The 15,514-nt window shown below is 40.6% G+C and overlaps 2 protein-coding genes across 4 annotated transcripts; both read left to right on the top strand.

The window, feature by feature from the left end:
- The first annotated feature begins 9 nt into the window (after positions 1 to 9).
- LOC107992946 (KICSTOR complex protein ITFG2) lies at positions 10 to 2,243 on the top strand. Its single transcript, XM_017049074.3, has 6 exons — positions 10 to 156; positions 248 to 461; positions 533 to 849; positions 921 to 1,627; positions 1,691 to 1,925; positions 1,999 to 2,243. Exons 1-6 carry the CDS (start codon positions 10 to 12, stop codon positions 2,176 to 2,178), a joined length of 1,800 nt encoding a protein of 599 aa, XP_016904563.2. The 3' UTR covers positions 2,179 to 2,243.
- A 205-nt stretch (positions 2,244 to 2,448) lies between these two features.
- LOC107992947 (sodium-coupled monocarboxylate transporter 2-like) lies at positions 2,449 to 6,256 on the top strand. Of its 3 annotated transcripts, none has more exons than XM_017049075.3 (9): positions 2,449 to 2,774; positions 2,996 to 3,214; positions 3,358 to 3,703; positions 4,501 to 4,655; positions 4,748 to 4,888; positions 4,955 to 5,063; positions 5,165 to 5,386; positions 5,466 to 5,968; positions 6,055 to 6,256. In XM_017049075.3, exons 2-9 carry the CDS (start codon positions 2,997 to 2,999, stop codon positions 6,146 to 6,148), a joined length of 1,788 nt encoding a protein of 595 aa, XP_016904564.1. In that variant the 5' UTR covers positions 2,449 to 2,774; position 2,996; the 3' UTR covers positions 6,149 to 6,256. The 3 variants fall into 3 exon arrangements, with proteins under 3 accessions (XP_016904564.1, XP_061943379.1, XP_061943382.1); XM_062087398.1 differs by having other exon boundaries at positions 2,569 to 2,911; XM_062087395.1 differs by having other exon boundaries at positions 5,466 to 6,256.
- Positions 6,257 to 15,514: the final 9,258 nt, after the last annotated feature.

The following is a 15,514-nucleotide window of genomic DNA, read 5'->3' as shown; positions in this document are numbered from 1 at the left end:
ATAGAAAAAATGAGAGCTGTTAGTTTTGTCAAAAGATTGCAATGGGATTTACCTGGTACTGTGTGTAGACATGGATTAACAATAGGAGATGTTGATAATGATGGTGATAATGAATTAGTTGTTGGTACTGCAGAAGGAGAACTTTATATTTTTAAAGTGAATTTTTTTATTCTCTAACAATTTTTCAATGTCAAAAATTATTGAAATATATATTTTGAATATTATTATTTTTATTATTATATTATAGGGCTCAGAATTATGGCAAAAAATACCTGGATTAGGTCTTATTACTAGTGTAGCAATAGGAGATATCTTTAATTATGGACGAAATGCATTAGTCGTAATATGTGGAGATGGTTGGGCACATATTTTTTATAGTCCAAGATCTGTTAATCCTAATATTAATATAAGTTCTACTCAATTAAATAAGGAAATAATTGATCAAGATAACATGAAACATAGTAAGTTCATTTTTATTATATCATATTTAAAATTAAATTTATTGAAATTTATTATCAAATAAAAATTATAGGCCATGCAAATGTGGATATTATAACAAGTGTTAATATGACAAGTTCCTCAAGTTTAGATCAAATAGATGGTAACAACGAATTAAATGAATTGTCTGGTAAAATGGAGTGTGTGCATGTACAAAGAATTCCAACTAACACAAAGATGATTTTAATAGCAGATATTGATAAAGATGGTGCAAATGAGATGATACTTGCTTTGACTGATCGTGTAGTTAGATCTTATAGATGGTCAAGTAATTTAGAATTAGGAAGAGGAAAACTAGTTGGATTGAACAAATGGGAATGTGCAAATCAAATAGGAACTGTCACATTACAGGTATAATAAATAAAAGATAAATTTTAATTTATAATAATAATTTTTTTAATAATATTTTAATTTTTATTTAGCATATGGCGGATGGAACACCGACTTTATTAGTTGCTCAACCTGGTGGAACGTTCATGCGAATTAAATGTAATCCGGAAGATTGTCATTTAGAAGATGAAACTGATCATAAAAGTAATGAAACAGAAGCAAGTTGTGTAGACTATCAAACATTGGGAATATCAAGAATGCGCAATCAAAATATTTCGACAGAAATCATTGGAGACTTGGAATGTATAGTAGAGAATAAGGTGTCAAGTTACGAATTCAAAGAATCATGTAAATCGAATGTTTTAAATGAAATTCAAATTCATAGTAAAAATTTAAAATCTGTCTCGTTAGAATCTAAGAAAAATAATTCACAATTAGAAACAAGAAAAAGTACTATGGAAGGGCATAGAAAAAATTCAACGTTAGATAATTCAAAAATGATAAAAATTTCTGGAACTTCTGATTTTTCTAATCGGGATCAAGTTGACGGTAATGTTTTGGGAGGCAATATAATTCTTGGTGATTACGATATTAAGACGGAAAAAGATTCTTTATTACCTACATATAAGCATTTTTCATGTCGAGATAATAGCAATAATTGTAATAAAGAAGATTTAAAAGGAAAGAATAAAATCGAAACTGATACGAACATACAAAATAATTCTTTTCAAGGGAAACCTTACGCTCTTGCTACTTTAGATGGGACAATAATGTTGGTTAAAGATGAAGTCATTTTATGGTAAGATTGTAAAATCGCTTGTAAAATTTAATAACCAAGTATAGATTACACGATATTTTTTAGGTCGATGCAAGTAGATCATCAGATATTCTCTTTATGTCGATTAGATGTAACTGGCGATGGTTCTGATGAGATAGTAGCTTGTGGATGGGATGGTCAAACTTATATTTTAGATCAACAACAAAATAGTGTACGTTTTCAATTTGAAGAACCAATTAGAGCATTTTGTACCGGTAATTATAACGTTACTCCCGGATTTCCGACACCTTGTCTTGTATATAACAGTTTTAATAATAAGGTAATGTTATTATTGTAAATGGTTGTACTATATAAAATAATCAATATAAAATTATAAATATTAATATTTGCAGATATTTCTTTATTATGACGTTACACTTCCAAGTATGGTTACTAAGCCTTTGAATCCCATAGAGAAGCTTGACTTCGAAGAAAAGGAAATTTTAGACAATCTTCTGGGAAACTGTAGTAATGCGGAGAAACAACAAAAGATGCGAGAGTTAACAGAATGGTTATTATACGGAATATCTTAAAAGATTTGATGCTGTAAATTATATAAAGAATTATATAAAGAAAAATATATATGCAAATTCTTATATTTCTTTTTTTCTACTTTTTTCTATGTGATATTATATTAATATATATGTTATATTCGTCCGTATCGACAGGATTTAATTATTTAAAACAATCCGCTTCGTCATTTCTCAGCATGAAATGCATATATGAGCGACAAAAATTCTTATAAATTTTTAGTAAATAAGATGAGGAAGATATCGGTTACCGAATAACTCAAGGTTCAGTCTACAGAAAATGGTTTAAGGATACCTAATTATTTACAGAACATTGCGAAAGATGGAATGTTATCTATCTACCATAAATTAAAACTGTGTAAAATCAGTTAAAATATAGCATCAGTTAGAACGTTATCATTATTAGTAAGAATATAGCTCTCATCGAGTATTTTTCCAAGCTTCTATCAAATTGCAACATTTGATATTCATAGATTGATCATTAATCGGGATTTAATAAAAATCTCTGTAATTAATAGCTATATTTCAAGCAAATCGATTCATGTGTTAATAATAAATTTACTTTTCGATAACAAATAAGAAAAATAGAAAATCAAAACGTGAGTGTTACAAATATACATATTTGATCGATCTACTTATTGTACCATATCGAATATTATCGCATTGTAAATAAAATAGATTGAAATGGGAGTTTTTTTGTTAATTACAATAGCGAATCAATGGTAGAAGTTGCCTAGTAAGAGAGTGATGAAGTAAAATATTCTTGTAGTGTTTAGAAACTGTGATTTCATTTTCAAATTTAATTTCAAATGGATTTTAGAATGGCAGAAAACGAAACAAGATCATTGCTTGGACACGAATTGAAACACCTTACATTTGGATGGACCGATTACACATTGTTCGGTGGTCTTTTAGGGATCAGTGTACTTATAGGGATTTATTTTGGCTGTTTCGGCAAAAAACAAGATAATACTACTGAATATTTGCTCGGAGGAAAAACGATGTCCTGTTTTCCTGTTGGCATGAGTTTAATTGCTAGGTAAACTATGTGAAAAAATATTTTTCATAAAAACCAAATATAAATTGGTAATTAAATTTATCGATAAAGTAATATCATTTTATTCGATTAAATGAAAAATAATAGAATTGATGTTATAAATTGGTTTCTTTAATTTTTTTTAGTCACATATCGGCAGTTTCTTTGCTCGCTATACCTGTCGAAGTATATCAATATGGTACACAGTATGCTGCCTGCGTTTTCACATCATTTATAACGTGTGTTCTTATTTCAATTATATATTTGCCAGTATTTTATCAATTACAACTGACCAGCACGTTTGAATACTTAGAGCTGAGATTTACAAGACCTGTGAGGACGTTTGCCTCATTTCTTTATTCACTTTCTACGGTTATTTATGTTCCTTTAATCGTATATGTACCATCTTTAGCATTTTCTCAAGCAACAGCGATCGATCTCTATCTGATTACTCCGATAATCTGCATCGTGTGCATATTTTATACAACTATTGTAAGTTATTTTTTCAATTATCTCTTTTTTATAAATAAGTTAATTTTGAAATCTATTTCGAATCGTTCAAGCAGAAATATGTATACAAAATTAATACTTTTTTACAAGTCAAATTTACAAGGAAATAATTCGCTTAAATATCTAATGTATTTATATATTACGGACAAATTTTCAGATTTTTATTGTTATCGGAAACAAATACATGATTACCGGATAAAACTAGCAATAAAACTATTGATCCGCAATGTGTTAAATCTTTAGCTGACATCCGATCGACTTGGAGAATCGATACTACTTTAATTATTAAATTTAAAGAATTTTATATATCATATTCCTATGATATATTCAACTTGTTCTTTCAGATAAAAAAAATCAAAAATCTGAAAATCATTTTTCATTCGAAAAAGAACGATTCGACAATCTGATAATCATATAAATTACATTACATATACAACGCTCAGTTGGCAAATTTATCATAAAGAAAATACGAATGAAATATAATTAAGATTTAAAGCGGCATTAGAGAAGTCATCTTTTTGTCGCATCAGTATTCGTCAAATGTTTAAACAATACTTAAAAATTAATAAAGATAGATGTGAAGAAAAACTATAATCATTCCGCGTAGAATTATATTATGTAAATTAGATAAAATAATTGTAGATTAGATCATACGATTAAATTAAAATATAAGATATACGATTCGCGTTTCACGCGGCACGTTGATTTCCATTGAACGGCTCATGTCACCACGATAGCATTTTTGAAATATTTCTCCTTTTTTTTTTCATCATATTTAGGGAGGTTTGAAAGCTGTTGTATGGGCGGACACCGTTCAAATGATCGTAACGTTGGGAAGTCTGTGCGCCGTTTTCGTTTTGGGTATCATAAATGTGGGCGGCATATCGGAGATTTGGAAAATATCGGAAGATGGTAGCAGAATACAATTTTGGAAGTATGAATGAAATGAACGTTTAATTTATTTCAAGGTAAATTGTTTTTCACCCGCGGTTCACGTGTAACATATATTACATTCACACGTTGCAGCATGGATCCCAGCCCATTCGTTAGAAATTCCTTTTGGGGCATGTCGATCGGAATGGTGATGACGTGGTTACACGGACTTGGTATCGGTCAAGTGTCCTTGCAGAGATTCCTCTCTGTGCCGAATTTGAAAGAAGCGCACAAGTGAGTATCGTTCTCTCAAAGAATGACAGAACGTGTGAGAGAATCTATACTCGCCGCTTGTTGTAGGGCAATAGCACTTACGGGTCTGTGCATGGTCGTCATCAAATGGATATCCGTCTTTACCGGACTTATAATGTACGCCAGATATTACAAGTGCGATCCCATTACTACCAAAGTATATATATATTTTTTTCTCTTTTCTTATCTGTTAGAAATTAATTGTATTCCTTATTCCGGATAAATAAATCAACGCGCGAATTAATTGGTAATTTTCAGGTAATTTCCAGGAGTGATCAATTACTTCCCTATTACGTATTGGACGTTGCTGCGAATATTCCAGGTCTTCCTGGCCTTTTCCTGGCCGGTCTTGTCAGTGCTGGTCTTTCGACGATGAGCGCCTCTCTGAACACAGTAGCTGGCACAATTTATGAGGATTTCATCGATCCTTGGTTACCAAATAATAGTGACAAAGAGCATAGGGCGGCGAATATTATGAAGGTATATCACAAAATAATAGATCAAATTAGAGCTATTTAGAGAAATACAGTGACAAAGACAATATTATATATTATTTCAGGTTATTGTAGTTGTCGTAGGATTGATTTGTGCGGCGCTAGTATTTCTCGTAGATCGTTTGGGCGATATTTTTAGAGTATCTTTAACTCTTCATGGTATCACGGCTGGCTCGATGCTGGGCATTTTCACTTTAGGAATGACGGTACCATGGGCTACATCGAAGGGAGCTATTGCAGGTGGATTAACTTCCATATTGTTTATGATCTGGATCATCGTCGGTGCTCAAGTGAATATGGCTCAGAAACGATTCTATTATCCGCCCCTTCCTACCTCGACCGAGGATTGCATAAATGCGAAGAATGTATTTAATCAAACAATGACGTATAATGATTCCTTGCCGATTGTCGAAGACAAACCATTCATTCTGTACACGATATCGTTCATGTATTACACTTTGCTTGGTTTTTTGGTATCGATGATTGTTGGAATAGTTGTCAGTTTCATGTTTGGGAGTCCTGATCTACGAGAGGTCGATAGAAATCATTTTCCACCTATCATTCAAAGGTATACGTCCAATTTGAATTTGCATAAAGAAAAAAAACCACAAAATTATAATATATTTACAACGCTCGTGTTAATTTTTGTTTCAGATTTTTACCACCGAAAAAATATACCGAGGTTCCGATGCATTCGATTCCAACCGCATTGATAACAAATCCAGAGAAAGAGAAGCTCAACTCTTGATGATATTTTTTTTCTTTTTTTCACTTCTTCCCTATGACAATGTGTATTCATATTCATGCTTAAAATTGTATTTGTTTTTTAATAAAACTATTTACGGTTAAAGACAAATGAATTCTCGAACGATAAAGATCGAAGCATAATCCCAGGCAACCATTTGGCAACCGAGAAAGCTCTACATAACTGGTTCGCCCTGGGTTGAAAGCACCCATTAGGCTCTCGATGAGGGTGTCAAATTGACTAGATTATATATCTGTCCCACGCATCTCAATACAAACAACTCGTCTAAACATCTGGAGGAACGATGTCTATCGGATTAGGACGAATGGAAATGGGAAGGGTGTTTTTTGTCCAGTCATTCGTCGAGTCGGTCTTGAAAATCCGCAAAAGATCAATCGTCAAAATATGCAGAGAAAGATGGTTGCACGTGTCTACGAGCGTGGTTGGCTTTTATCCGGCAAAAAATTTAGAAGGCATTTGGAAATATGCTCGTTCAAGCCATTACATAATCATCACTCCTTGCGATATTTTCATCAGATTCAGAGTTCGGTCCGTGCTAGCATAAAGTTGTTGCATTTCCTTGCAAACATCGTATCGTTTCATAAACGATAAGTCACGTTTGTTGCTCGCAAGTAGTCGCCCGCGATGCAGGTTGAAAAATTGCGATTTATCGTCTACGTACGGCTTACGTGGCCCACAATGGAGAAGACATTACGGCCCCTATGAAAAAATCAATGGCGAGGATATATTAAAATGGTACAAAAGACGCGTACGCCCTGTAATGCACCGCGCCACGGCACTATCAGTCACGGTTGACTAAACTAGTTTGCACCAGCTTTCTACTTCATTGTTATAAAGTGTCAACTACTTCCACTACCACATCGCTTTACCCTATCGCACACTTTCATTATACACTTTTGTTCGAAGCGACACGGAATTCACACTTGTCCTTTCTCCTACCTCTCCCCGATTTAATTCGATCTTTGGAGGATCGTACGGAGAAAATAAATACAACGATCACGATCGACGATGCGCGTTAAGATCCCGAGGTGAAAGTCGGCGAAGGAAGTAACCCTTATCAAGGGATTCGAGATATTATCCTCGGCTTTCAGAAGAACTCGGGCGAGAGGAGAGGGAGAAATTCTTCTCCGGAGAGAAGGCTCACGGGGACGTTATACACGGGTGACGGTAGAAACGGCACTTCTGTCTTCTCGAGCCGTAGACCGCATTCCACCGAACCATTTTATTTTATTGGACTGAAAGGTGTCAAATATAGGTGGCAAAGGCCTCCTCCCACTTACATTCCTGCCGCTTCCCGTCCTTCTTCCCCGCGCTGGTCTGATTTCACCGTGTAGGTAAAAATCTCGGAGGGAGAGGGCGACCCATTGTGGCCGGGTGACAGATTTTTGACAGATTCTGTCTGATTTAGTGTCGAGTGACGGAGCCACGCTGCATTCACACGGTTAACTAGCCTTACCATCTTGCACCATCCCTCGATTATCGATCGATTATCATACACGATTTCGATTTCCTAGTAAAAATTGACACGCGATACGAAACAACAACGGATGCTTATTTATACGCGAAGAAGAAAAAGGAAAGGAAAAAGATAACACGATCTCAAGCGTGGTTTTCTCTCCATTAATTATCCTAACGAGAACGTTCGCGCACGAGATGGAAGATTAAAAGTGGGGAAAAGGGAAGGCAAAAGGAAGAAAGGAAGAAAGGAAGAAGAAGTACGGCTCGTAGAATCATGCGTATGAAGGCGACGAAGATTTCGGCTTAGGTTTTTCTAATCTCTCCTTCTTCGTCCCTCTTTCTGGCGTCTCGTCGAGTGTAACTATATAACGGGGTTCCCCGGTTTTTGTGAGGTCACGGTATACGCGCAAAAGTGAATAAAAGCCGAGGGGGCGCGTACGGTGTGGGATACGGCTTATTTCAGTGACAATGCGTAGGGGCCAGGCGCGGGCATAAAAGAGCATAATGCACCCTGCTAACGTGAAAATTATTCTGTCAAACATTCGGACGTCGGATTACGGCGGTAACCTCGTGTTCTGGCAGAACACACTTTTTCAGAAAAGACGGAGCCAATAGGCGGGGTGTGCAGATGCCGAAAGGATTTCTCGGTCAACGAGACGATCGTTGATTTACGCGTCAACTCGGAGGACTTGGCAAATTGGGAGGTCGTGGGAGTGGGGAGAGAGAGGCGAAATTTATAGATCCATAAAATATTCTAATATTATGCGCTATTTAAGAGAAAGGTTGTGCTAACTCGATCATGATACCATTCCCACTCGCGATATTCCCGTTTCCGTTTTACAATATATCGTTTAAAAAGCATCGTCTGGGCGCTATTTTACGTTACGTTTTTCTTCTTCTTCTTTTTTTTTCATTTGCGCGTTATTATTTTTGCTCGTAATCAACCCACTCCCCTCTGTCTGTTCGACGTCACGACGAGCAAACACATGCTATGAAAATGAATACGAATATGCCCGACGGTCTCTCCCTTCTCGCGTTCTCGAAAACAGGAAAGCGAGAGAGGCGTATGAAGGGAAGGGAGAAAAAAGATTGCGATAGAAATCCAGGCTCCAGGGTTGCGGACACGCGGAATATTGTGACATCTCTTTCTTGGCTGACATTCAATTTTCAGGCTTGAAACGTCGTCGTGCCCCAACCGCACACCACCGCCCTGTACTCATAGAATGGAACACGATATACCCATCTACCTCCTCCCCTTTCCCTTTTCACTGCAACCAATGCAACCAGCCGCACCCTGGGTGCTCCCCGCGTATATATACAAACAAACAACAACGGTCGCCGTTTGGCCGTGTCCACGAGACCGACACCCGCCAGAAGGTGTATCGCGAAAATATGCTTTGGACGCACGCGGCTGTGCATCCAAATAAAGTATGGGTCGCACGCGCAGAATATCGTGGAAAAAATGCTATTATTAAGTAAAAATATCGCACTCGTGTTAAGAGTTTACACGGGAAATAGTTTATGGCAGAAAATTATACGCAAAGTTGAGCTTGTACGGGAAACGCGCATCGGAAGCGTGCAAGGCCAGACCCGTGTGCGCACAAGGGGTTAAATCGCACGAATATAAATATAAATTTTTTACACGTGTTGCACGAGAAATAGGCTATTTACATTTCTCCGCTCCTAGCAGGGGGAATCGAGAAGAGGGATACGTGTGTATGCGTATTTGGCGGGGAAAATTTTTATTTCATCGAGAGAGAGAGAGTGGAAAAAATGAAAACGAAAATAATACCGTTTCTTGCGAATGCGGTATGCTCGATGCTCCACGCGAAACGAAATGTGATAATGAAACGAGGGGAGGAGAAAGAAAGGAAAGTAAGGAAAAAAACGGCAAGAAATATTGCTCGAAATTCGAGAGATATATCTATATATATATATATCTCGACGAACAGTTGGCTCGACCGCGTTTTACCTCCAATTAGTATCCTTCTTAATGACGATCGCCGACCTACGCGCGCGCTCGCGTGACATGCATCGATATATACGCTTGGTTTCGTGTTCACGCTTACCATCCTTTTATACGTATCCACGCGTACGCATACATGCTATCCACGATACATTTCGCGCACGATACATACGTTCTCACGAATACAGAGACTCCGTATCGAAGGGGAGAAAGCGCGAAACGATGAGAGAGAGAGAGAGAGAGAGCGAGAGGGAGTAGGAGAAGAGAGGATGGAACGGACGAATGAGAGACCGGGAGAGATAGCGACGGTCGGCGAAAAAGGACGGAGAAGATATCTACAAAAAAGTCCTTTCCCCTACTCACGCGCCGAATCCTTACCCCGCCAACGGGACGTTCGACCCCTCGGAAACGCGTAACGAATGCAACGTGCACCCTGTGCACTCGCGCTCTCCTTTTTCCTCCCTGTTCGCCTCTATTTCTCTTCGATCCCCCACCATTTTCATCCCTACTTCGCCACCACGGATCTTTATTTTTATCGTAGACCGGTCGGAAGGTACGTGGCGTGCGCTCACCACGCCCCTACCGTCTCCATCCCGCCAATCGGCCGGCTCGCGACCGGCCATTTTGGTCCATGCGGAGGCTGCGCGTCTATTCCCCGTCTTTGTCTTCCGCCGCACATCGGTGACCTTCGTTGTGTGGGTGGTACAGAGGTAGGACGGTTGCGTGTGAGTGTGCCGGGTAAACTCGAAACGGGTGCACCCAGTGGTGGGGCAGTGAAACGAACAAGGCGAATCGGTCGAATGCGCTCGGTCAGTATTTCCCGAAATTTTTCCCGAATTTTGGCCGGTTGAGTAGCGTGAGTCGAGTAGCAGTAGCGTGCCGGCTCCTCGTTTCGTTTGGGGACACATCATCGTTTCACGCGTTGCGATCCAGCTGCGAGATCGTTCGGTTTGCCGCGAAAAAACCCGGGGACCGTGTTTCGAGGCCGTGCGGATTTCGAGAGACAGAATCCGGGGCTCCTTCCACCGATGGTGGAATGGGGGAGGGGAACGGAGGAAAGTAGGAGAAGGTCTTGCGAAGGTATCGCTTCTCCCTCTTTCGTATCAAAACTATCGATAACGTTACATACGAGTTTCTCTCATTACCGAAGAAGATGCGTGCCGTTTGATACATAACGGATAACGACGAGGAGACAAGAGGATAAGAGGACGAGTAATCGTTTACGATCGTGCGGCCGAAATTGTACATACGTCTCAAGATGCGGTGAGAAGTTGGAGGAGGATCGATTCTCCGGCAAGATCTTGGAACTCTCGTCTTGGAGGAGCGGGAGAAAAATTGGGAGGCAATCGATAGAGACACTTTTTTCGCCTTCCTTCGAGCGGAGGAGCGCTCGTTCGTTCGTTTCCATTCCCGTGGTTATTACGCGTAAAAAAATGTCACCACCATTAAAATTCTCGCCGAGTGTTCCGTCCAGCTAAATCGTGGATCGGAAGGAGAGGGGGCGAGAGAGGTGCGAGCAGGAGGAGGACGGACCACGAGGACTGTACACACCTATTAAATTCTTTCTCTCTGCCCGTTCCCCCGTAAGACTCGCGATATTGTGCTGAGACGAGAAAGACAGCGACGTCCACCGATCAGGCGTACGCCTTGTGTCCACGTTCGCGGTTGATAGAGGTTGGTCGCGAGGTTGGTGGGGAATGCGACGAGAGAAGGCAGGAGAAGGAGCGAGAGTTGGCTGATATCCTGACCGAGGCTCGAGATTTCCCTTCCCTCTCAGACGCACGGCGACCGTTCCCTCGTATCTTCGTGTGTGTTCCGTCGAGTAGTAGATCTCGATCGAGAGAGGGAAAATATATCGCGCGCGGTAGTGCGACGAGGGGTGGGAAGAGTCGAAGAGGAAGAATAAACGAGGAGTTTGCGCGCACGCTCTCCCTCTCTCTCTCTCTCTCTCTCTTCTCCTCTCCTCTCTCTCCTCTCCTCGCCGTTAGCCGGCAAATTCACGGGCATCGCGGGGAATATCCTGGGGACACGGGCCGCGACACACCGAGGAAATTGGCGTGTGTGTTCCCGTGGATGTGGATGTAGGGAGAGGCTGGTTCGAAGGGACCGTTGGTGGGGATTGGCGGTGGGTCGGCGGAGGAGGGAGGGGGGAAGGTAGGAGGACGAGTCGGGAGGACGAAGGCAGCGCTATCGAGTGGCGGTACCAGGAAGCAACGGCGTCGCCCGTCGTCACCGCCACCGGCCCGTGTATCGTCGCCACCGAGAGAGAGAGAAGCCTGCCGCCGAGAGAGTATCCGAGAGATATCGTCGCGGTCTAGCGCGAGATACGCGGAATCCCCCCCTGATAGTGAGTTTCGCGGAACACGATTTTTCCCGTGTCTCTGGAACGTTCGCGCACAAAGCAGTTTTACCCTCGCGTATCTCGCGCACGGTCGTATCGCGTATCCGATCCTCGAGGACGAGGAGGAAGAAGAAGAAAGAAATCCGTAACGAGTACGACATACGCGATTCCACGTCCATTTATTACATCGTGTTACGTGTGCCCTTCGTACGCCTCTGAGAAACTCTTGCTACCTGCTTCGCCGATCCGTGAGTTTGCATCCGGCCGGTTGTACACGCGTGTGAACACGAAAATTTTCGAACGAACGGGGGAGAAATTGCGAATTCGCGAGTGAGAGAAGGCAAAGGAGGAGGAGGAGGAGGACGGGGAGGAAAGCTGTAAGGAAAGCTCGTCGCTTTTAATAAACACGGATCTGCGGCAATACCACGGACGGATATCCGGCGAGGAGGGAAAGCACGGCACATCGAGGGTTGGGAAGGAGTTGGAAAGGTAAGGAGAGGCGTTGGAAGTCCTTTTAACGTTCTTTCGTTTCGTTGTACGTCGATTACGCGTTATTCCTATCCTCGATGCGAATAGGAAGAATATTTTTCGTTCGTGTATCGAACGAAATTTTCAACGTTTCCGTGAACATCGAATAGGAGACGGTTAGATAAGGATATTTCGCGCAACGATGTGTCGATTTTTCGGTTATACATTATAACCCGTCGTATCTTGTTTACTTTAAAACTGTAGAAAAATTCTTTGAATGGTGTTATCCGTGCTGTTGTCTAAATATTGTCTAAATATTGTGTGTTGGTACATCTTTCTTATGAGAGCCGAGGACGAACTCTGTTTAACAACACACTGCTATTCCGATTATTATCAAATTGCCAGAAACAGCTACGGATACTGAGAATTACCGATATACATTTCCGTAATTAGATAAACATCGTAGAATTATATTATCGAAATATTATCGTTTCGATTTCGCTTCCATATCCAGTCATGTAAATATTCTCGTTCAATAACGATCGAGACACGAGCGCGTGCGAACGCGTTTCGGTCGAAGGAACGCGTTTCGTATTCGATTTCTAAAATTAAAAATTATATCCTCCTCGAATCGGATCCGTAACTTCGTCATTGACTCGCCCTGGACAGTTCGAACGTACATTCAAACAAATTTGTTAAGAATCTTCTTTAATTCACCGTACGGATACATTCTCGAGACATTTTTGACAAATTATCCCTTCGTCCTGATCGCGCGAGAAACGCGGAAATGGTGTAATTGTGTGATTCGATTGGAAAAAAATGGAAGGAGAAAACGACGGTGTTGGAAAGATGCTTGGAGATTTCTGTTTTTAAACGAATCACGGTAGCGAATCGAAGGCTCGTTCTGTTAATTGCGGCCAATTAACGAAACACCCATCTCCCTTTCCTCGGGCATTTTATCACCTTTCGGGTCCATTCACGATCGGTTTTGCCTCCTCTTTCGGAACACGTATTCTGAAGCACCGGTAAACATCGTACGTATTTGTCCGAATAACGCAACGTCATCCCCGCTAATCGTCACGAAAAGTTACGTGGCTTTTCGATAAAGACGGCCACCGTTCGTGAAAATGAAGAGGTTGCGAGACACATCAATCTTTCCAACAATTTTGTATATATATATATACTGCGCCCGTAATATTTCTTTCGAGAGAAGTTTAACCGACTTTGGCAGTTAAAAAAAAAAAAAGAAAAATCTTCTTCTTCGTGTTTCTCTAGTTCGATACGCATATTCGAAATTTTGAACGATAATTAGAGTCGAAGAATGTGAAATAATTGTAATTTATGATGATGTAAAATATCATCTTGTAAATATCAAAATTCTCTCCGTTCTCGATATATCGCGATTAAAGATAAATTTGCAATAAATTTTTGTCGTATAGAACACGAAACATTTTCATTTTCCTTCGTGTTCCATGTTCCACGATCCGTTTTAAATTCATTTACATAGAATTGGAATTTTGATCGACGCAGATATGAACGATTATTAGGCCGCGAAACATTGTCGATTAGCTTGAGTGTTATTTTTTATTCGATCATTTCGCGTTTCTTTTTACGGAAAAAATCAAATTTTCACGATAAGAAGCGAGAATTATAGAAACGGAAATCAATTCAGCGTAGATCATTTTGATTTTTCAAAAAAATGGTAAAACAAATTAAGAATAATGTTCGAAAGAGCAAAAAGTGAGGCTCGAGGACGAAATCGTACGTAATCGTATGCGAGATAATTTCAATTGATTTTCAAACGGAGCGCAGGTCGTCGATTATTTTCGTGGCTTTCTGCTTCTTTTTACGGGATACTTGGCGAGATGCAAGTTTTCGTGGCGAGAAGTGGAGGACAACGGGGGGTTGGCGATATTCGTCCCGTGTCCAGGCCACGGACGGACTGACGGACAAACGGACAATGAGAACGAGGAATGCCCCGCAGAGCCAGACATGAAGACGTCACTCAGAAACGGTAACGGCTACGACGGGGTCAGGTTCGACCTGACCGTTCCGTGTTACCTCGAACCAGCTGCGTTCTCGAGCGAGTCGAGTGAGTCAGCGACGAACCTGGCAGACCGTCGGACGTCGCTCCATGCAAGATTCCTCTCTCGAAAATTTCTATCCAAATCTATGCCCCTCGACTCGATCGAATCCCTCCACCTTCGACACTCGCGACAACTCCTTCAAATAAATTTATCGAGAATCTTCGTCGAGATTCTCGCGTTAAAAAGAATTATTTTCCTCTTCTCGAGATTTTTTTTTCTTTTCATTTCTAAGAATCGAATTCGCCCGGAGACACTCGAAATTTCGCGTGGAAACAAGTGTGGAGAGAGCCAAGAACATGTGTATGTGTATATATATATTATTTTTTGCAAATTACGTCTCTAGCAAAATTGACAATGAAAGATGGAACGGCATCTCAACGCGTCGCTGCCTCGTAATACGGCCATAAATTAAATCGTGTGTCGATTGGTAGGCGCTGTTAGTATATGATTTACAAGCGATGACGAGCCGGATGGGGAATAATATCGGAAAACGAGGCACAGCGTGTGCATATTTGATGTAACTGATTATATTCCCGACAAAGTATTATCCTTTGATAATACGAAACGGTTGAAATACGTGGACTCGACGAGGATGTTCAACTATCTTCCGCAAGAGGAGTTCTCCTCTTTCAGGAGAACGATGCAGCCTAACTTTTAATATCCATCCACTTCACCGAAGGAGCATCACGAAACATCACGATTTCTTCGTGGAGAGAATAAATAAATTTAGAATAAACGACGAGATGCGTGGCTCGTTAACAAACCTCCCCGATCCTCTCCACGATGAGGGAAGAACGAATCTCCGTAGATCAGTTTCGATCGATCGAGCACCTGCGCGTTGAAGAGAGGGTTTGAGAAACGTTTGCAAATATCGTTCGGTTCTTTCTCTCATTGCGTCCCTAGATTGAAAGAACCGTGAACAGCTTTTCTTCCAGCTTATATATCCATAACTTGAGAGGTTGTGCTACGAGCACCACGGGCTCGTAGCCACAACAGAGACCCCCCGGCACGGTTAATAATCAGTTTCA

Source organism: Apis cerana, linkage group LG1 (genome assembly GCF_029169275.1).
Source record: "Apis cerana isolate GH-2021 linkage group LG1, AcerK_1.0, whole genome shotgun sequence".
In the NCBI taxonomy this organism is placed as follows: Eukaryota; Metazoa; Arthropoda; class Insecta; order Hymenoptera; family Apidae; genus Apis; species Apis cerana.
Note: the sequence above shows the minus strand (reverse complement) of the source record. Positions and strands in the feature narration are given on the sequence as shown.

Coding starts and splice junctions, on each gene's coding strand:
- LOC107992947 (XM_062087395.1), top strand. CDS start 2,997: ATGGCAGAAAACGAAACAAGATCATTGCTTGGACACGAATTGAAACAC. Junction 4,889..4,954: donor AATTTGAAAGAAGCGCACAA/GTGAGTATCGTT, acceptor CGCTTGTTGTAG/GGCAATAGCACTTACGGGTC. Junction 5,387..5,465: donor GGGCGGCGAATATTATGAAG/GTATATCACAAA, acceptor ATATTATTTCAG/GTTATTGTAGTTGTCGTAGG.
- LOC107992946 (XM_017049074.3), top strand. CDS start 10: ATGAGAGCTGTTAGTTTTGTCAAAAGATTGCAATGGGATTTACCTGGT. Junction 1,628..1,690: donor AAAGATGAAGTCATTTTATG/GTAAGATTGTAA, acceptor GATATTTTTTAG/GTCGATGCAAGTAGATCATC. Junction 1,926..1,998: donor ATAACAGTTTTAATAATAAG/GTAATGTTATTA, acceptor TAATATTTGCAG/ATATTTCTTTATTATGACGT.